Below are 22,593 nucleotides of genomic sequence, written 5' to 3' on the forward strand. Positions count from 1 at the left end.
CTTGCTTTATACTCCTGGAAGTTGGCAAATGAGCCGACACAGTAGGTATTGAATAAACACTAGCTGGGTTAATGAGCAAGCAGTTTTTGATTGCTAAGTCAAATTCAAAATGAAAAGAAGAAAAACCCAAACCACTGCTCTTGTCCCCTTGCCCATTTGAGGGCATCAGCATGGTAACTAGAAAGAGAAGTCCACCACCCATGGAAGTATTCTATCATGCATTCCATATTCAAATGAATACATTTTTTTAAACCTGTTTTTAGCCATTGTTCTTTTAGGAAACAAGAATGGACACGCTTGCAAATAAGCACACTGGCTGACTGGCTTGTAAGCATCTGCACAGCTCCCCAGGTGGGAAGTATCCTGCGAGCACAGAGAGCAACCACATTGTTGTTCGCTGTCAGAAACCACGGCGGGGTGGGGCCTTCTCCACACAGCTGCTGGTAGGTCTCATTTAGAAACACTTAAAGCAGCTACAGAACTTCTATTTGCATGTTACAGCTCATTAACTTATCTAAGAATTAGGTTGAGATGATAAAGTATTAATTACTGCAGCATAAAGAAATAACATTTTTACAAGTTACTTCAATAATAGAACTATTTTATTGAACATATGAACGTACTGATTTTGTACAACACACATTTCTTTCTCTCCTCTGCCCCAGGAAGCCAGCGCTCTAGAACCCCATGTTTATAAAAACACACTTTGGCAGCTACTATGACAAGGTGAAAAAAGTGCAATTCTGAAAGTGACAACACAACCAAAGTGGGGAACAGAAAAGGCGGAGGGGAGTGGGCCCAGGGCTGCTCCTCTTCTCTCAGGAGGAAACAATTTAAGAATAGAAACTCTTGAGCATTATTTAAGCAGTACTGCCCAACTCTCTTGGTAGCATCTCTGTTTCAATTCCATTTATCTTGATGTTGTAACTAACTAATCTGTTACTTCTTTAAGTAATTCTGCCCTGGTTTACATCCTTTTCAGTGACCCATATCCCTTTGAGCTTCAAAAACACAGAAGTCGCTCAGTCGTGTCTGATTCTTTGCGACCCCATGGATGGTAGCCCACCAGGCTCCTCGGTCCATGGGATTTTCCAGGCATGAATACTGGAGTGGGTTGCCATTTCCTTCTCCGGGGGATCGTCCTGACCCAGGGATCTAACCCGGGTCTCCCACATTGTAGGCAGACACTTTACCGTCTGAGCTACCAGGGAAGTCCATGAAAAACACAGAAGAGTAGTAATAAGTTTCAAAAGGATGTCAGTTGAGATCTTTTATAGATGAAATCTACTTCCTAGAAGTCAACTTGCCAATTATATGGACAGCTGGAGACAAGAGGTTGCAAAAAAAGGTCCAACTGGAAAATATCTTGGGTACCCAATTAGATCCAGTTATTCTGCGTCTGTGGATTTAAAATGATCATCATCCACGGTGGAATAGATGTGTCCCTCGTTGCTTAGAAAATCCACAGCTAGCCTAGAAAGAAAGAAAACACCCAAATGCAGAAGATAGGAAACTCCCTTTTAGATACGGCTGAAAATGTAAACTTCCCTCATTTCCCAACTTTCTATCTTCTTGTTTTAGTCACTAGGTCGTGTCTCACTCTTTTGTGACCCCATGGACTGTAGCCCACCAGGCTCCTCTGTTCATGGGATTTCCCAGGCAAGAATACCGGAGTGGGTTGCCATGCCCTTCTCCAGGGGATGTTCCTGACCCAGGGATCAAACCTATGTCTCCTGCATTGGCAGGTTGATTCTTTACCATTGAGTCACCAATTCACAGCTGTTTGCTCAGAGAAGGCTCTTGCAGGGAGAAACATCAGTTAAATTGCAAAATTGAGGTAATCCATGGAGACAATGGTTTTAGGGCTGCCTTGGATCCCTCTCCCAGATTGTATAGAGCAAAGAAAGTAGGACCTCACTTAAACACCAGTCTAAACGAGCATCTGAAACTAGGATCTAAAGCTGTTGTTTAGCTTGCACATAATGTTTCCTAGTAGAAATAGCTATTAAAAAAAAAAAAGCTCCTCATCCATCCATGGGCCCTCCAATTTCCCTCTGGGAAATAAAGTTGCAGGAGGGAAAGAAAAGGTCTTCCAGAAATGGTTTTAAGGCCTTCAGGGAGAAATATCAATAACCTCAGATATGCAGATGACACCACCCTTATGGCAGAAAGTGAAGAGGAACTAAAAAGCCTCTTGATGAAAGTGAAAGAGGAGAGTGAAAAAGTTGGCTTAAAACTCAACATTCAGAAAACTAATAAGATCATGGCATCTGGTCCCATCACTTCATGGGAAATAGATGGGGAAACAGTGTCAGACTTTACTTTTGGGGGCTCCAAAATCACTGCAGATGGTAACTGCAGCCATAAAATTAAAAGACGCTTACTCCTTGGAAGGAAAGTTATGACCAACCTAGGTAGCACATTCCAAAGCAGAGACATTACTTTGCCAACAAAGGTCCTTCTAGTCAAGGCTATGGTTTTTCCAGTGGTCATGTATGGATGTGAGAGTTAGACTGTGAAGAAGGCTGAGCGCCGAAGAATTGATGCTTTTGAACTGTGGTGTTGGAGAAGACTCTTGAGAGGCCCTTGGACTGCAAGGAGATCTAACCAGTCCATCCTAAAGGAGATCAGCCCTAGGTGTTCATTGGAAGGACTGATGCTGAAGCTGAAACTCCAATACTCTGGCCACCTGATGCGAAGAGTTGACTCATTGGAAAAGACCCTAAGGCTGGGCAAGATTGAGGGCAGGAGGAGAAGGGACGACAGAGGATGAGATGGCTGGATGGCAACACTGATTCAATGGACATGAGTTTGAGTAGACTTGGGGAGTTGGTGATGGACAGGGAGGCCTGGCGTGCTGCAATTGATGGGGTCGCAGTTAGACACGATTGAGTGACTGAACTGCACTGAACTGGGTCAGTGTCAATATCATATTTAATAATAGTAACAACTTAGAAAGCACCTACTATTGTGACCACCATTCTGGACCTCATCATAACAGTAACTTTTAAGACAGGAATTATTATCCTCATCTTATAGGACAGGAAATGGAATGAGACATGAGCATTTTTCTCTATCAAGATCTAAAATTTCAACTGATTTATAGTAATAGTGATCACAAACACAATACTCTGTTTGTTTGAACACAATACGAGTTCATTAGAATCAGGAAGCTGCTCATCTAACAGGTTATCAGGACAATGATGCTAGAAGGACTGTCTAACGGCTTTAGGTCCAGATAGCGTGTGGCACACTCTCCACATCTGGGACAGTAACACCAATGAGACTGTACACCTGAGGACCAGGAGTCAGGATCTCATTCCTCCAGACTAAATTCCGCAAGAGGTATCATGTCAATTTTCGCTCAAAATTACATACTTCACACATAACTGGACTTACTATTTGTTGAATGAAACAATGAATGAGGGAAGTGACAGGCAGCACCATCTTTATGAGTCCTTTTTCTATTTTTCCATGACTGAACAACTTCCCTCTTATCAGTCAACAGTTGTTCTTTTTTTAAACTCACTTCTCATTAAAGGAAACCTTGGTGAGGTAAAATGGGTATAATTCTGGAACCCTAGCTCACAGAAACCAAATACTCACTTGATTGAGGCTACGGACATGTGTTGGAGTTGGTTCTTGAGATCCTGAAAGTTCAATCCTTCAGGTCTTGGGCAAGCCTTGATCAAATTCAGCACCTGAAGATTCAAATCAGAAGGATTTCAGTAACTACTATGAATCAGTTCCCCTATCAAGCGAGAATCTCTTTGTAAGAAAGAAATGAGTCAGATACTTAGCACCATTAAGAAAGTAACAATTTACAGCTCTGTGTCTTGCAAAATTTGGAGCCACTCCAATGTTTACCTGGTTCTGGGCCACAGTGAGGCCATTTGCTGGTATGAAGTTATTCCCACCGAAGTTCCCAGCTTCACCCATTCCTGGATTGCTGATAGGTGCTCTCCCTGCTGAAGGCTGAATTAAGAAGTTCACAACAGTAGTAAGTTTACCAATTTAAACATAGTTCTTAACTCTTTTAAATAGCTTAATAAGTAGTTTACAAAAAACAATTTAAGCAAATTTTTTTTTGTTTTTCTGACCACAACATATGGCTTATGGGATCTTAGTTCTCCAACCAGAGACTGAATCCAGGCCATGGCAGTGAAAGTACTGAATCCTAACCACTGCATCGCCAGGTAATGTCCTAAGCAGAATTTTCCAAATAACAATTGCTTAGACTGGAAAGGATAGCTATTATCTAATGAGTATTTCATAAGATAAAGTCATTCTCTGAAATATATATATCAAACAGAAAGAAAGGTACTTCCTGGCTTCCCCTTTTCTTTGCAATGTGAGAGGAACCAGAGGAAAAAGAGCACAAAGAAAATTAATGAGTTCTGCTACAGTGCTATCTATCTTTGGTGCTAAATCATGCAAGCACTTACCAAGCATCAGCTAGCCATTAAGCATTACAAGGAGAGAAAAGGAGACGCAATTCTCATCACCCACTTCTTTTTTTTTAACCAAACTTCTAAAAAACAATAGACTATACTATTTTCACTTCTCCCCTATTTGGATTCTCCCCAAATATACCCCTGAAACTGTTCCCACCAAATCATCAATGCTTTTCAACCAACACAACCAGTAATCCCTTTCAGTCCCTCATAACAAGTGACCTCTCAGAAGCAGACACTGCTGACCACACTCCTCTCGAAAGGGACCTATCCCTGGGCTTCCTAGCACCATGTTCTCCTAGCTGTCCACTTAACTCTTGAACTCTGCCTTCTCAGTATCTCCTCTCAGTCTCCTTGTCTACCTCTCTTTCAAAAGGCTGATAGTTCCCCCAGGATTTCATCCCAGACTTCCTTCGAGACCACAAATCCTTGTCCCCAACCATCAGCTGAAGACCACCACTTAGATGTCCCATGCACTTCAAAATAAAGTTCACTACTTTCCTCCCCGAACTGGCCTACTCTGCTATGCATTCCATCTCAGTTAGTAAGCCCAAGCCCAGTCCTGCAGAAGTCAGCCATCTGTGTCTCGTCACTCATCTCCCATAGTCTGCCCACAGCCTATTAATATGATCTTCAACAGTTCCAGTCCATCCTCATCACCCCCAGTCTCCTGACTAGTGTCTCAGCTGCAAGTCTCTCCTACGTCAATCAACCCTCTTTACTGCTCCGAGTAATAATTTCTGATCACGTCTCTCCTCCACCTAAACGTTTTCAGCTGGCTCCCCCTGCCTGTGAAAATAATATGAAAACTCCTGACATTCAAGACCTACCACAATTAGACATCAGAGTCTTTCTGTTTTTTTTTTTAATTCTTGACCACTAGCTTTTAACACAGAGACTTCTGGCCATTCACACATGCCTCTGACACTTTATTCCATGTCTGGAATGCTCCTCTTGTCATTTGCGTGGGAAACACTCTTCTTATCCTTCAAAGCCCAACTTAATTGCCACTGCCTTCAAGAAGCCATCCCTGACACCCTCCCAGGCCAGGTTAGTTGTACTGTTTCTGGTCTCACAGCACTCGCCCCATTCCCTCTCTCAGCAGCCATCTCGGTTTGTCACTTCCCTTCAGCTCTGCAGTGCCCAGTGGGCAGCAGGTGCTCAGTCAATGTTTATTGAACTGAATAAAGATGACAAAAGATCAAATATGTTAAGTACTCATTACAAGTAAAAGAGCATTGTGGAAGCTCATCAGGGGAACTCCCATCCAGGCAGGAGACGCATTCCTTCAACATTTATCCATTAAATGCCAATGCTTTGAGGTCATAAAAAAATAGACAAAAAAATCAGTCATGATCCTCTTGTTTTCAAGCTAGATGCCTTCACACTGCTTTCTGGGAAAACAGAAATCTCATGTTATGATAATACTGACCTGAACGCTATTTCTTCCCTGGACACCTCTGCTTATATGACCTGCTTCAGATATCCCCCTACCTCCCATTTTACGACTAGGTTTAGGCATCATCTCCTCCAGCAGGCCTTTCTTGATGTCTGGGTCAGGATGGGCAACTCCTCTCTGTGCTTCCATGTATACTGCACTTGCCACTCATTGCTGGTTCCACTGCTTAAGTGATCTGAACCCCCCCGCCCCTGCAATGCTTGAGGCAACTCATTGAGAGAAAGGATTATTTTATTTACTCCTCAATATAATTGTCTATGCTCACAACTTCCACCTATTCTAACTTTAAACCATTTTTATCATAGAACGTTTGATATACTTTATGTATCACACATAAAATGATACATATTTTATGTTATACATACATAACATACATACATATGTTATGAAGCACAGTCATAAAATAAACACCCTAATCTTTCTATCCAATCCCATTCTTTCTAACCCATGTTCCCCCTAACCGTTACTAAAGCCACTCTTTTGAAGATTCACGTTTCCAAATTCAACAGACCCCTCTCATCATCTTACTTGACTTCTGGGCAGCACTCTCCAGTTGAACTCCATCCCTTCCTTAAAATACTTTTCAGAATATCCTATGGAATCACATTCCCCAATTTTCCTCCTGTCCAGCTGACAACTTCTTTGACTTTCTCTGGCTCCTGTGCCTCCACACTCCTAAAGGTTAGTGTCCAGAGCTCAGGTTTCTAATAACTCATTAGTTATCCCATCTCATCTGAAGTTTTAAATACCATCCACACAATGACTCCTAAAGTGCTTCCTCTAGCCCTGATCCCTCCCTCGAGTCCCAGCCTTATACAGTCAACCTTCCACTCTGGTCTCCATTTGGGTGTCTAACTGGCACGTCACATTTGTTAAATCCAAAACAGAACTCTGGATTTTATCCCCAAAACCTGCTAGCTTCATCTAGTTACTCAAGTCCCAAACCTAGGAGTTATATCTGAACCCTCCCTTTTCTTTAGATCCTGTTTCTAAACTATCAATAGGTTCTGCGGCTCTACCTTCAAAATAGGTTAGAATCCAACCTCTTCTCCCAGTTGCTGCTACCAGTCCCCCAAATTACTGTTGCTATTGCTGGAGCCTCAATCTCTCTCCATACAAGAGCTCAAATGAGCTTTTGCAATGGTAAATCACACCCCATCACTCCCTAGTCAAAATCTTCTAAAAGTTTACTATCAGAAGAAAATAATTCTTACTACAGCCTATGAAGCCCTACCTCCTCTGGGTCCCGCTTCCTTGTCTACATCCCTCTACCATCTTCCTGTCATTTGCTTCACTCCAGACAGTGTGGCTTTTTAATGTTCTCAGATATGCCAAGCTTGTTCCAATACTGTGGCTTCTCATTTTTTATTTCCTTAGCTTCAAATGTTCTTTTCTCATCTAAAATTATACCATACATTTTTCTTCATCACTGTCCTGTCCTACTCTGCTTTACTGCAGAGTATATCAGTTCAGTTCAGTTCAGCCACTCAGTTGTGTCCGACTCTTTGCGACCCCATGAACTGCAGCACGCCAGGCCTCCCTGTCCATCACCAACATCCAGAGTCCACCCAAACCCATATCCATTGTGTCAGTGATGCCATCCAATCATCTCATCCTCTGTCGTGCCCTTCTCCTCCTGCCCTCAATCTTTCCCAGCATCAGGGTCTTTTCCAATGAGTCAACTCTTCACATGAGGTGGCCAAAGTATTGGAGTTTCAGCTTAAACATCACTCCTTCCAATGAACACCCAGGGCTGATCTCCTTTAGGATTGACTGGTTTAATCTCCTTGTACTCCAAGGGACTCTCAAGAGTCTTCTCCAACACCACAGTTCAAAAGCATCAATTCTTCGGCATTTAGCTTTCTTCATAGTCCAACTTTCGCATCCATACATGATTACTGGAAAAACCACAGCCTTGACTAGACGGACCTTTGTTGGCAAAGTAATGTCCCTGCTTTTTAATATGCTGTCTAGGTTGGCCATAACTTTCCAAGGAGCAAGGGTCTTTTAATGTCATGGCTGCAATCGCCATCTGCAGTGATTTTGGAGCCCAGAAAAATAAAGTCAGCCACTGTTTTCACATCTATCTGCCATGAAGTGATGGGACCGGATGCCATGATCTTAGTTTTCTGAATGTTGAGCTTAAGCCAACTTTTTCACTCTCCACTTTCACTTTCATCAAGAGGCTTTTGAGTTCCTCTTCACTTTCTGCCATAAGGGTGGTGTCATCTGCATATCTGAGGTTATTGATATTTCTCCTGGCAATCTTGATTTCAGCTTGTGCTTCCTCCAGTCCAGCGTTTCTGATGTACTCTGCATATAAGTCAAATAAGCAGGATGACAATATATAGCCTTGACGTACTCCTTTTCCTATCTGGAACCAGTCTGTTGTTCCATGTCCAGTTCTAACTGTTGCTTCCTGACCTGCATAGGGGTTTCTCAAAAGGCAAGTCAGGTGGTCTGGTATTCCCATCTCTTTCAGAATTTTCCACAGTTTATTGTGATGCACACAGTCAAAGGCTTTGGCATAGTCAATAAAGCAGAAATAGATGTTTTTCTGGAACTCTCTTGCTTTTTGTGATGATGCAGAGGATGTTGGCAATTTGATCTCTGGTTCCTCTGCCTTTTCTAAAACCAGCTTGAACATCAGGAAGTTCACGGTTCACATATTGCTGAAGCCTGGCTTGGACAATTTTGAGTATTACTTTACTAGCATGTGAGATGTGTGCAATTGCGCGGTAGTTTGAGTATTCTTTGACATTGCCTTTCTTTGGGATTGGAATGAAAACTGCCCTTTTCCAGTCCTGTGGCCACTGCTGAGTTTTCCAGATTTGCTGGCATATTGAGTGCAGCACTTTCACAGCATCATCTTTTAGGATTTGAAACAGCTCAACTGGAATTCTATCACCTCCACTAGAGTATCTATAACAATATTTATTTTCTTGTTTATGATTCATCTTTCTCAAGAATGTAAGTTCGAGTGCAGATACTTTATCCATCTTGTTCACTGCTGTATTCCTAGGACCTTGAATAATGGTTTGCATACGCTATGCTCAATAAATTGAATGAATTTTTCTTTGTATCCTCAGTGCTTAGCAAAGTGCTTGGCAAAGAACAGGATGCAAAAGCAAATCAGTTTTCCAGTCCCTCCTACTGTAACCAGTCCTCCACCTTGCTACCAGAATCATCTAAGGGCATTCTAATACTCAGATCAACAAACCTTTTGTGTGGTCCTAGATGGACTTGTCAAACTAAATTCATTAGAATTCATACAGAAAAAGATGTTGAGAAACAAGAAGCACATGAAACAAGTAGTATAATCTCAGGACAAAATAATGGTGAATAAATTTTCTCATTTAGCCAATAGCTTGAAAGGGAAGCAGCAAAATGCTGTCTTAGTTGGGATTTTTCTCTGAATATGGACTGAAAATCCTGAAGTAAAGCTCAGCCTATAATGATGAGTCTACACTTGAAGTCTGTCTGGGCCTCAGCCATTCAAGACAGTGGAGAGGTATTATGAGAGGAATATGAGTGTTTCATCTGGAATAAAGTAACATGACAAAGCTCACGGAGAAGATTTTTTGAGGATTGAATGATGCCTGTCTTCTGGCTCGATCTGCAAAATGTTTAGGAAATCAAAGCCTGAGCACAGAAGGAGTTCCTCCAGGAAAGAGAAAAAAAAAGAAGAGAGTGAAACTGCTCACCTGGCTGTTCGACTTGCTCAGCATCATGTGTGCATTGACTACTTCCAGAATGTGTGTGGTAAACTCATTCATATCCTCCAGGGGAATGATCTTAAAGGCTACCAGGCTTTTCTTGTTCTATTAAAATAAACAGAAAAATGTGAACAAAGGATAAGTACATTCAAGTCAACTGGCTCTTTTCTTGGTTAGAGTATTTTATTAAACAAGGAAAATGTGCTATATATTGAAAAATTTCAACTCAAAATTAATTCAAATATAGTCAATGAAATATAGTCAAAAAACAAAACTAGCTCAGAGATGTTCAATGATTTTCCCAAGGTTAAACAGTCTAGTCTCTAAATCCAGTGTTTGCCCTTCCACATCTAATAAATGCCATAGCTGGCAACTGTAGGCTGAGATCTTGTTCTTTCTCTACTTCCTATTTTAAACTGAAAAAACTCATTATTTCCTTTTGAAGAAGAAAATAACAAAATAACTTCAATATAATTCCCATTAAACATAGAGACTTAGTTAAGTCTTAAGTATCCCAAATGTAGGCATGACTCCAGAAACTGCTTCATGCAAATACATTTTAACTGTTCTTGTTTTTTTCTGACTTTACCTGGAAAGATCTCAGATGACCAGCCACTTTCACATATGTTTCTGGAGGGACCACAGTGTTTTCACTGCTGGCATCCTAACAGAAAAAATACAAACACACACTTAGGTTTTAGTGATGTTGGTGAAAGCCTCTTTAAAATTTCTAATTTATGTAAAGAAAGTTACAAAGTAAGAGCTAAAGGATCCTAATGTAGCACTAACTAGTTTTCCCTGCCTTTTATAATTTAATATTTTAAAAAATAAAATCAGGAATTAAGATAATCTCTCTAAAAGTAAGTTCCAGTTCTAAGTTCTACATCATGCATATCAAAAAAAAAAAAAAAAAACAAAACCAGCAAACAATTATGGCACTTTCATGCAGTGCTCTTAGGCACACAAATTTCTGGTAGACATACTTCTCAATACAGCAACTCTACTTTTAGAAATTTAAGAAAATTACTGAGAACATGTAATCAAGATTTAGCTTTAAAAAAAAAAAAAAGATTTAGCTTTAAGAGTAGTCATCTCAGCATAGTTTTGAATACTACTAAAACATTTAAAGCAACCTAAATATTCAACAAAAAGTATACATTCATATAATGGGATACTTTACACTACTACAAAGGATAAATGGAGAATTCTATTTACTGTCTGTGAATATCATTTGTGACTCATGGAAAAAAGCTTATATCCCATGAGGGGAAACATACATGTCAAAATATTAACAAAAGTTAACTGGGATAATTATAAATGATTTTAATATTTCTTTGTGGGTTTTCTAGACTATGTACCTATTATTTATAAGAAAAACGTATAAGCTGACTCAAAATTATTTTCTGCTTATAGAACGCATGTGTGTCTGCTAAACTACTTCAAGTGTGTCCAATTCCTTGTGACCCTATGGACTATGCCCACCAGGCTTGTCTGTCCACAGGATCCTCCAGGCAAGAATACTGGAGTGGGTTGCCATGCCCTCCTGAGGGGATCTTCCCCACCCAGGGATCAAACCCACGTCTCTTATGTCTCCTGGAGAAGGCAATGGCAACCCACTCCAGTACTCTTGCCTGGAAAATCCCATGGACGGAGGAGCCTGGTAGGTTACAGTCCATGGGGTCTCGAAGAATTGGACATGACTGAGCGACTTCACTTTCACTTTTCACTTTCATGCACTGGAGAAGGAAATGGCAACCCACTCATGTTCTTGCCTGGAAAATCCCAGAGACAGCAGAGCCTGGTGGGCTGCCGTGTACGGGGTCGCACAGAGTTGGACACAACTGAGGCGACTTAGCAGCAGCAGGCGAGTTCTTTACCGCTAGCGCCATCTGGGAGGCCCACTTAGAGAATGTTGCTAGAATAACAACAATAAAAAGCTAGAATAGAAAATCTGGATGTTTAAAAATAAAAAGCATTCCAACTCCCATCACCTGGAGGTTATCAACTATTTGCATTTCATTCTATTACTTTATATACCTGAATCTATACCACAGATAAAACTCTGTATTCCCACAAAGAACATTTTAAAACCACTTGGAAAAAGTGAAGCTGGATCTATACTTCTTTCCTTTTACCAAAATTTATAAAAAGGCTTAATCATATATAGAAATATGAAAAGAAACCATAGAAATTATAAAAGGAAACACCAACAATTAAAAAACAATAATCTGAAACAAGGAAAAGCTTTTTAAAGTCAATAGACAAACTACAGAAATAATATGATAAGAGATTACTACTTTTCAGGTTCTTACAAACAAAAATAAACACTCCTAGGGAATCAAAGCACTTAGACAACTAAAAACTCTTCCCACAAATTAACATTTTGTTGTTGTTCAGACGTGTCCAACTCTTGGCGACCCCATGGACTGCAGCACACCAGGACTCCCTATCCTTCACTATTTCTCACAGTTTGCTCAAACTAATGTCCATTGAGTTGGTGATGCCATCCAACCATCTTGTCCTCTGTCGTCTCCTTCTCCTCCTGCCTCAATCTTTCCCAGCATCGGGTCTTTTCTACTGAGTTGGCTCTTCCCATCAGGTAGCCAAAATACTGGAGTTTCAATTTTAGCATCAGTCTTTCCAATGATTATTCAGGGTTGATATCCTTTAGGATCAACTGGTTTGATCTCCTTGCCATCCAAGAGACTCTCAAGAGTCTTCCCCAACACAGTTCAAAAGCATCAATTCTTTGACACTCAGCTTTGTTTATGGTCCAACTCGCACATCCATACATGACTACTGGAAAAAACAGCCTTGACTAGACGGACCTTTGCCAGCAAAAGTAATGTCTCTGTTTTTTAATTCGCTGTCTACATTTGTCATAGACTCATTTGTCAGAGTCTTTTAATTTCAAGGCTGCAGTCACCATCTGCAGTGATTTTGCAGCCCAAGAAAATAAAAGTCTCTCATGTGTCCACTGTTTCCCCATCTATTTGCCATGAAGTGATGAGACCAGATGCCATGGTCTTAAGTTTTCTGAATGTTGAGTTTTAAGCCAGCTTTTTCACTCTCCTCTTTCACCTTCATCAAGAGGCTCTTTAGTTCTTCTTCGCTTTCTGCCATAGGTGTGGTGTCATCTGCATATATAAGGTTATTGATATTTCTCCCAGCAATCTTGATTCCACCTTGTGCTTCATCCCACTCAGCATTTCTCATGATGTACTTGGCATATAAACATGCAGGGTGACAGTATACAGCCTTGACATACTCCTTTCCCAATTTGGAACCAGTCCTCTGCTCCATGTCCGGTTCTAACTGTTGCTTCTTGACCTGCATACAGGTTGTGCAGGAGGCAGGTAAGGTGGTCTGGTATTCCCACCTCTCTAAGAATTTTCCAGTTTGTTGTGATCCACACAGTCAGAGACTTTAGCACAGTCAATGAAACATAAGTAGATGTTTTTCTGTAATTCTCTTGTTTTTTCTATGATCCAATGGATGTTGGCAATTTGGTATCTGGTTCCTCTGCCTTTTCTAAAACCAGCTTGAACACCTGGGAGTTTTCAGTTCACGTACTCTTGAAGCCAAGCTTGAAGAATGTTGAGCATTACTTTGCTAGCGTGTGAGATGAATGCAACTGTGCAGTAGTTTGAGTTCAATTTGGCATTGTCCTTCTTTGGGACTGGAATGAAAACTGACCTTTTCCAGTTCTGTGGCTGAGTTTTCCAAATTTGCTGGCACATGAGTGCAGCACTTTCACAACATCGTCTTTTAGGATTTGAAACAGCTCAGCTGGAATTCCATCACCTCCACAAGCTTTGTTAGTAGGGATGCTTCTTAAGGCCCACTTGACTTTGCATTCCAGGATGTCTGGCTCTAGGTGGGTGATCGTATTATTGTGGTTATCTGGGTCATTAGGATCTTTTTTGTGTAGTTCTTCTGTGTATTCTTGCCATCTCTGATTAATATCTTCTGCTTCTGTTAGGTCCATACTGTTTCCTTCCTTTATTGTGCCCATCTTTGCATCTCTATTTGCCCATCTTGGTATCTCTAATTTTCTTGAAGAGATCTCTAGTCTTTCCCATTCTGTTGTTTTCCTTTATTTCTTTGTATTGTTCACTTAGAAAGGCTTTCTAATCTCTCCTTGCTATTCTTTGGAACTCTGCATTCAGATGGGTATCTTTCCTTTTCTCCTTTGCCTTTTGAATCTCTTTTCTCAGCTATTCTTACAAATAGCCTCCCCAGATAACCATTTTACCTTTTGCATTTCTTCTTCTTGGGGATGGTTTTGATCATCGCCTCCTGTACGATGTCATGAACCTCCATCCAGAGATTTTCAGGCACTCTATCACATCTAATCCCTTGAATCTATTTGTCACTTCCACTGTATAATCATAATGGATTTGATTTAGATCATACCTGAATGGCCTAATGGTTTTCCCTACTTTCTTCAATTTAAGTCTCAATACGGCAATAAGGAGTTCGTGATCTGAGCCACTGTCAGCTCCCAGTCTTGTTTAAATATAGTTAAAAAAAAAATTCAATCTCACTAGAACCAAATTACATATAAAAAAATAACATTCTCAATGACAAGATTGTATTTTTTAAACTATCATCCAAAAACTTAAAGACTCATAAAAACTACTGTTAGGGTGTGGCGAACTAACTGGACATTCTCATGCACTAATTAAATAAAAAAAATGTAAAATCGTAAGTGGAAGAACAACCAAAAAAGAAAGTATTTTAAAATGTATATTTCCTCCAGAAAGTGTAGTTTAATTCATCTTAAAGAGATTATCTCATAATCATGAAGAGATGTACACACAGACACTCACTGGGGCATATTCTATAATAACAAATGATGGAAATAAGCCAAATGTTCCCTGATTGGGTCTAGAAGCAAGGGATGATGTATCCTTATAATACAACAGGTGGTCACAAGAAATGGGAGAGTTCTGAGTGAAAAGGGCAGATTATGAAGCAGTTGCATATCATATTATCCTTTATGTAAAACTGTAGGCATCCTTCTCATTAAATGTACAAATATGCAGAGAGAAATGTCTAAAAGGGTATTTATCAAAATGTACTGTTAACAGTAATCATCTTGGAGATGTGGGATTTCAGGTAATCTTTAAATGCTCACTTATTATAAAAGCAAGCACCATACATTTTGCATGAGTATGTAGTATTAGGCATCTCTAGTAATTACCTCCCCACTTGATGGCAGGGACTGTGTGGTTACATTCTTTGTCTACCTGGAATCAAGCAGTCTAGTTCAGAATTCCAATTATAACTGTTCCAATTGGCATTCCAATTATAACTGTTCAATAAATTCTCCTATATTTTTCTGAGGTGCAAAAAATAAAGAACACATAACTATCAAGTTAACTCTTCACAGATGACTGTGGGTTTTGAAATGGAAATAGCATACAAAGTATTATCCAAATTTTCTAAAATGAATGCACTTTAAAAACATTAAAAAATGAAGAAGCTGGGAATTTCCTGGAGGTCCAGTGGTTAGGACTCCATGCTTCTATAGGAGGCACAGCTTGATTTCTGGTCAGGGAACTAAGATCCCACAAGCTGCACAGTGCAGAAAATACAAAAACCAAGACACCTTCTGTCCAACTAAAAAATAAAAGGGAACAAGCATATATTTTCTTTCAGTCTATTTTCTCCATGTTTATACATATACTCATATACATGGTGCTTTGCAAAAATGGGGCCACATCACGCATACTATCTTTAACAACCTCTTTTCCTCTCAACATTTATGGTAAACACTTCTTTGTGACAATACATACATCTCTTCATCATTTGCAGTGTTTTATACCATGGTTTAATTAATAATATCCTATTGCTAACATTGAGATTCCTTTTAGTTTTCCATTATGATAAACAATGTGATGATCAACAATCTTACAACTGAATCTTTGCACACATCTTTATCTTAATGTAAATTTCCAGCAGTGGACTGCTAGATCAACATTTCTGTGATGGGTGATCTTGATCATTGGCTTTTGAGAAAGGTTATACTCATAACATCAAGGTAGGATGGTATCCACTTTCCCAGACAAACACTGACAAACCATTCCCCAAATTAAGTGCCTCCTGCTCTCAACAGAAGTAGATGTTGCTATTCTTTGTTTTTTTCCTTTGTCAATTTAATAAGTTAAAAATGGTATCTTAATGTTTAGTAAACCTGCTTTTCTAATTGTTGCAATTTGTATTTCACCTATTATGAATTACTTGTGCATTTCTTTCCTTGTTTTCCTAAGGTGCAGTGCTTTTTCCTTTGTAAGAACTTTAATTAAAAATTTAAAATGTTTGTAATATGTTGTAAAATATGTCCCCACTCACTTGAATAATATTTACTCAGGGCCCACTATGTAACTGGCATTATTCTAGGTGCTGGGGATACGATGCCAACATAAAAAAATCTTTGTACTCACAAAGTTTATATTCTAGTATGTCCTGTCACTTGCCCTTTAACTTTGTTTATAGTATTTGGGGAAGTTTCAAAGATTCTAAATTTTTATGAAATAAAATGTACTGGCCTTTCATGTTAGGGTTTCTGTGTTTGACGTCTTGCTTATATTTTATTTTTATAATAAGACCCACCTTTAAAAAGTAAAACTAAACAAGTTCGACATCTCCAAAGTCCCAAAGTAACCCCACCCGGATTCCAAAACAACTACTTACATCTGTGTCAACCCACTGGCGAACATCCATGGGTGCAGCTGTCATGTCATCTATCTTGTAAACAATGTTGGTTGCAGCCTTCTCTGCATTTCTGATAATCCCCACAATAGTGACCTAGACCAGAAGGGAAAAAAGTTTAGTTTTCTTGGAAACCAAAGTAACATTTATATATTTTTAAATGATGTTAGTTTTATTTCATTCTTCATGTTAAGTGACTCTTGCACTCTTCCATACCTGTGAAATCTCAACATTTCCAATTCTGAATACTTCATCAACCAGAGTAGCCGAAAGCAGCTGAGATATGGTACAGGGTACAATGTGCTGAGCTCGAGCTCTCTGAAAAAAAAGTATGCATAAATTCAATCAAGAAAATAATTAACCACTGTTCATTTAGCACCTGCTATGTGTCAAGCGCTATACATATAACACTGAATCTTCAATATGATCCTATCTCTACTTCATACAGGTAAAAACCAAGATTATATAGTTAACAAATGCCATACTTTAGACTTCAAACCCAGGTTTGTCTGACTCCAAAGTTCCTGATGAATGGATAAGTCTGTGCTGCACTAGGGATCACCAAAATGAGTAGGCCAGATTGTGGACAGTGTAAGGACCTGCTTCTGGAATAGACTTTTAAGAAGAAACTCCAGCTTTAGGATGAAGGCAAGCTGGAGCTGGGTTTTCATCACTGATGAGATGGGTATTGGAAGGGGTCTGAGAAATGGTCAGCAGAGAAAGAACTCTGGAGTTGTTCTAAGTCTCATGATAAATAACAATTCTGACAATCAAACACGAGTATGGGGAAAATGGGATAAAGGCTTGGTCACACTGGACATCCTAAAGGAAAGGGACAAGAGGCAATGGGCAGAAGAGGACAGACACCCAACTCACATCCGGAAGCAACCTAACAACAGTGTAAACTCTTATTTTGCCTACCACTGGTCAGAGGACATAAAGATGAGTATAATAGAATAGGATTTGCCCTCAACATACTCCTAACTTAGGGGAGGTACAAATGTAAGCAACAATCTTGATCTTTGTACACTACAGAATGAGAAACTCTATGTGGAATCTCAGAAAAATTTATTGGAAATTTCAAGAAGAGGGAGCATTTAGGCTGGACCTTGAAGCACAAAAATTTTGATGGTGAAAAAACAGTGGGTAAGGAACACTCATTATAGACTGAGAGCAAATATGTACTTTCATAGACTCTTAGGAAGAACTATGTACAAGACAGAAAAAGCATGGCGCATTAAAGATGAGGGTTCTTCCTGTTGGAAATCAGTAAGGTGTAAACCAGTAACTGTTCTATATGTAAAACTGATTTAGAAGTCAAAGCTTATCTCTGAACATACATGATACTAGCAACATTTCACCTTACTGAAGCATAATTTTGAATGGTGAGTACTGCCAGGATAGGAGAAAGTAAGCCCAGCCAACTACCAGCACATATGTCACACAAGGTGGCAGCCAAGCTTGAGGGTAAAGATTATAGCTCCACCACTCAGTACTGTGCCCTTGATCACATTTCTCTACTCATCTGTTTACCTCTGTTTCCTCATCTATAAAACAAGGAATGATAAAATCACTAAAAATCATTATGAGAAGTAATTATATGGTGAAGTACATAGACTATCTGGCACACTATAAACACTCAAGAAATATTAGCAATTATTAGGCCAGCTATTATTCCTCACTCTTTCTATCTGCAATAGCTTTTAATAAGGATGTAAAGGAACCAACTATGTTTTCCAATTTTATGGTATTGGTAAATGAACTTATATGCTATATTAGTGCTTATACATTTAAAATCTGTTGAGGTTCTGTTTTCATCTATCACACTTGAGATTTTCACTGTATCTTCAGCATAAGAAAACTAAGAGCCACTATGGTAAGAGCAGCAAGAACATGGCTTTGGAGCCAGACAGTCCTATAAACCTGTGTTCAAACCTCTGCTCCACAGCCCTCGACACACTGCCACCTATTCTGTAAAATGAGGATATCAACCTGTGGAGCTGTTAACAAAACATATACTGTATATAAAACTGCTAATATCAATCTCTATATATAGTCATATGCATTCAATAAAAATTATTATTCCTCAGGTAAAAATGTTATATATGGGTAATTACTGAGGTGTTGGTAATACTTTCTGGAGAAGGCAATGGCACCCCACTCCAGTACTCTTGCCTGGAAAATCCCATGGACGGAGGAGCCTGGAAGGCTGCAGTCCCTGGGGTCACTAAGAGTCAGACACAACTGAGCGATTTCACTTTCACTTTACACTTTCATGCATTGGAGAAGGAAATGGCAACCCACTCCAGTGTTCTTGCCTGGAGAATCCCAAGGATGGGGGAGCCTGGTGGGCTGCCGTCTATGGGTCACACCGAGTTGGACATGACTGAAGTGACTTAGCAGCAGCAGCAGTAAACCTTCAAATTCACCTCAAATCATAGAGGATTCTTGTGTTTTGTTAGTCAGTCAGTCAGTCGTGTCCGACTCTGCGACCCCACAGACTGTAGCCCACCAGACTTCTCAGTCCATGGAATTCTCCAGGCAAGAATACTGGAGTGGGTAGTCATTCTTTCCTCCGGGGGATCTTCCCAACCCTGGTCCCCTGCATTGCAGGCAGATTTTTCACCATCTGAACCACCTGGGAAGCCCTCTTGTGTTTTAACGAACACCTATTATGTGCCAGGAACGATCACAAATAGTTCCTGGTTTGTTCCAAAGAGTCTCAGAGAGAGTGCAAGCACAAGCATGTTTAATTTTGGAAAAAAAAAAAAATTTATTTTTTAGTTGACTATGAATCTGTAAAAAAATCCAAAAAACAAAAATACCCCACCATTTTAAAAGGCAAAACATGATCAATTTTGGAAATTTCACATGAATTGATCAAACATAACAGGTTTATAATCAATAGGAAATGTTTTAGATAGAATGTTAACTTAATTTACTATGGAAAAGGCACTGGATTTAAACATAAAAGACCTGGGTTTGAGACTCCAGGTTACAACCATCACTTCTCTGAGAAGTGGTCTTAATATACAGCCCCAGTCAGGTGGAGATTCTGAGATAAAAATTCTAACAGCTGGAAATGAAGAAAAATATTAAGCTTAAGAAGAAAAGATGAGAACTAATGGTCTATCTTTTATTTTTTCCTTTACAGCCTCAAAGAAGACAAATTTAGAGGACTTGGAATTCCCTCTGGTCTTCATAGGAAAAAGAAAGATATAATAGACAGAAGTTGCTCACCAGATTTTGGATTTGTGCAGCATCATATGTGCACTGTCTTACTAGCTATGCGAGTTCAGGTGTCCCTGAATCACCTTGAGCCTATGTTGTACAATGGAGTAAATAATAAGTCTCTTACAGGATTATATAATCATATGAAAAATATAAAGCAATGCCCAAATGTATGGGAATTATCAATGAATTCTTTCCTACTGATACACACCTGTGAATCAACAGCTCAGGTAAAACCTTATCAAACCTGGACAAAAAATATAGAACAGACTAATACTGAATCTTAACACCAAATTCTGTATTTTTAAAAAGATGAAATCAACAGCAGCTATTAAATGCAAACTTATTTCTGAAAGAGTGAATAATAAGCATTTGGGTAGGTTTTTACAGATCACTTTCCTATACATTATTTTATTTATCAAGTCTCAGAACCACTCTGTGACATGAATAGTACTAGTACTATTATCTGATGAGAAAAATCAAGGGTCACCAAAACTAAGGATGTAAGTTGCTTCACTAAACTCACACCAACAGTTAAAAGGCAAAGTTGATTCTGGACACTGTGTATTCTGGCTCCAAAACTCAAGTTGTTTTCAGTAATACTCTGTGGGACGATTTATTGAAAGCAATTCTGGGATAGGCTTAATTACATTATTATAGTATTAAGTCTCACACCAACTTCGTAAAGTATGTATTATTAATCCCATTTAGCAGGTGCAAAACGGACTCCCAATTTTAAGAAATTTGTCCTATGATACTCTACAAGGAGTGGCAGAGCAACAGTTCAACATGTAATATATCCACCAGACTTCAAAGACCAAGCTCTTTCCACTGCATTAGAGCACCTCATTCGTCCAACTCTTTGAAACCCCATGGACTATAGTCCATGAACTATACAGTCCATAGAATTCTCCAGGCCAGAATACTGGAGTGGGTAGCCTTTCCCTTCTCCAGGGGATCTTCCCAACCCAGAGATCGAACCCAGGTCTCCCACATGGCAGGCGGATTCTTTACCAGCTGACCCACCAGGGAAACCCAAGAACACTGGAGTAGGTAGCCTATCCCTTCTCTAGCGGATCTTCCGGACCCAGGAATCAAACCGGGTCTCCTGCATTGCAGGCAGATTCTTTACCAACTGAGCTATCAGGGAAGCACCTCATTGCGGCTTCCCTAGAGGCTCAGCTGGTAAAGAATCTGCCTGCAATGTGGAGACTTGGGTTCGATTCCTGGGTTGGGAAGGTCCCCTGGAGAAGGGAAAGGTTACCCACTCTAGTATTCTGGCCTAGAGAATTCCAAGGACTGTATACTCCATGGAGTCGCAAGAAGTCGGACACGACTGATCAACTTTCACTTTTCAGGGCACCTCATTAAATTTCATTGAAAACTGACTTTCAGTACATGAAGAATGCAAACTAGGCTAAACAAACAAGTTTTTTCCCACAAGACTGACTCATGAGTTCTACTGGTAAATTTCAAAATAAAGCCAAGTTAACAGTGGATGCAAAATTAGGGAAAACATCACTTTTCAATACTAACAGCATTCAATTATAAAATTCGATAATAACTGACAATTACAGCTCAGGTTTAACACTCTTCTCTCATAAATTTTCTCCCACAGATGAGTTAAGAACTTCAGCAAAGGATAACATAAACCGAAGTACGCTTTCGACCTACGGATTTCTTTTCGGCCTGGGAAGCTGTCGGAGATCCAAAGCCCCCAGGGGACTGTGTGTAGCCGCCGGCTCCCCCGAAAGAGGAGGTGCTATAGCTTTCAAATCCACCTGGTTTTAAACAACAACAGTATAAACATCTGTGCTGCCCTCCAAGCCTCTGAACAACCCACCGGACCCCCACCCTAGACTTCGCTCTAACCACTCGCAGCGTCTTCCTAACCGTCCCCCGCCCCATCCCACCACCCCCGGCCCACACGCCCCTCAGCCAGTCCCCTGCTCCTCCCAGACCCTCGCCGCCACAGGCCTCGCCCACCCCGCTCCTTGCTAAATCTTTCCTGCGATTCTCATCACGCGCCCCACTCATCATACTATTCCACATCTTCGACACGATTCCCTCAGGAGAGAGTTCCAGAAGGTTCTCGCTGGAGGGTTCGCCGAACCGCTTCAAGACCCCTGCCGCTCCCGCTGCGCAGTATCTACTTTTCGCTGGCGCCACAAACTCCTTCCCGCGAAGGACAGAGCCAATCAGCAACAAGAATGCTTCGAGCTTCAGCCAATCAATGCTCACGAATCTACGCCTTTTCCTGTCTTCTCGGGCCAAGCTCCTGAAAACTCGCACTCTGATCCCGTGAGGGCCAGAAGCCCCGGCGGCCATCATTGAAAAGGGCAAAATAAACTGCGCAAGCGAAAGTAAGGCTGAGAACCACTGAGATAGGACGATGTCTCAAGGAAATTACCAATCAAGATGATACGTCTTGATACTTCACGATCTCAGACCGTGTAATCCCACCCGCGTCAAGTGAGTGACACCTTACATCACTTCCTTTGTACGGCCTCCTCCTCTCCCGCCAAACTCTCACTAATCAAAAGAATCCCCAATCTAAAGCGTTATGGTACAGTTCTTGCTTCTGCGTCTCCGTCTGGTGATCGCGCTTTATTTGCGCATCCGGGAAAGTCACAGTACTAGTTTCACGGTACCTAGTAGGGCTGCGTATCCTTTTCCATAAACTGTTAGTAGCTCAGTCGTGTCCGACTCTACGGCCCCATGGACCGTAGCCTGCCAGGCTCCTCTGTCCATGGCATTCTCAAGGCCAGATTACTGGAGTCGGTATTCTTTCCCTTCTCCAGGGGATCTTCCCAACCCAGGAGTCGAACCGGGGTCTCCTGCATTGCAGGCGGATCCTTTACCAGAGCTGCCAGGGAAGACCTTCCCATAAAGAGCCAAGTTCATTTCTTATTGCTATCTCCTCGTCCTTACTTTCCCCAGTGAGGCTGTGAGAAAGTTACACTTTCCCAGAATGGCAAAAAATATGAGAATGACATCCCCCCAACCAGTCTTTCCT

The 22,593-nt window shown here is 40.5% G+C and overlaps 1 protein-coding gene across 1 annotated transcript; it reads right to left on the minus strand.

The window, feature by feature from the left end:
• Window positions 1-702: 702 nt before the first annotated feature.
• RPA2 (replication protein A2) lies at window positions 703-21,916 on the minus strand. Its single transcript, XM_005895912.2, has 9 exons — window positions 21,620-21,916; window positions 21,252-21,358; window positions 16,563-16,664; window positions 16,329-16,442; window positions 10,219-10,293; window positions 9,618-9,734; window positions 3,868-3,975; window positions 3,607-3,701; window positions 703-1,473 (listed from the first exon to the last, which is right to left on the minus strand). Exons 1-9 carry the CDS (start codon window positions 21,906-21,908, stop codon window positions 1,389-1,391), a joined length of 1,092 nt encoding a protein of 363 aa, XP_005895974.2. The 5' UTR covers window positions 21,909-21,916; the 3' UTR covers window positions 703-1,388.
• Between the last annotated feature and the right edge of the window lie 677 nt (window positions 21,917-22,593).

Source organism: Bos mutus, chromosome 2 (assembly GCF_027580195.1).
Source record: "Bos mutus isolate GX-2022 chromosome 2, NWIPB_WYAK_1.1, whole genome shotgun sequence".
In the NCBI taxonomy this organism is placed as follows: Eukaryota; Metazoa; Chordata; class Mammalia; order Artiodactyla; family Bovidae; genus Bos; species Bos mutus.

Coding starts and splice junctions, on each gene's coding strand:
- RPA2 (XM_005895912.2), bottom strand. CDS start 21,908: ATGATGGCCGCCGGGGCTTCTGGCCCTCACGGGATCAGAGTGCGAGTT. Junction 16,665..21,251: donor CCCAGGCCGAAAAGAAATCC/GTAGGTCGAAAG, acceptor CTTTTTTTTCAG/AGAGCTCGAGCTCAGCACAT. Junction 10,294..16,328: donor GCCAGTGGGTTGACACAGAT/GTAAGTAGTTGT, acceptor TTTTTCTGTTAG/GATGCCAGCAGTGAAAACAC.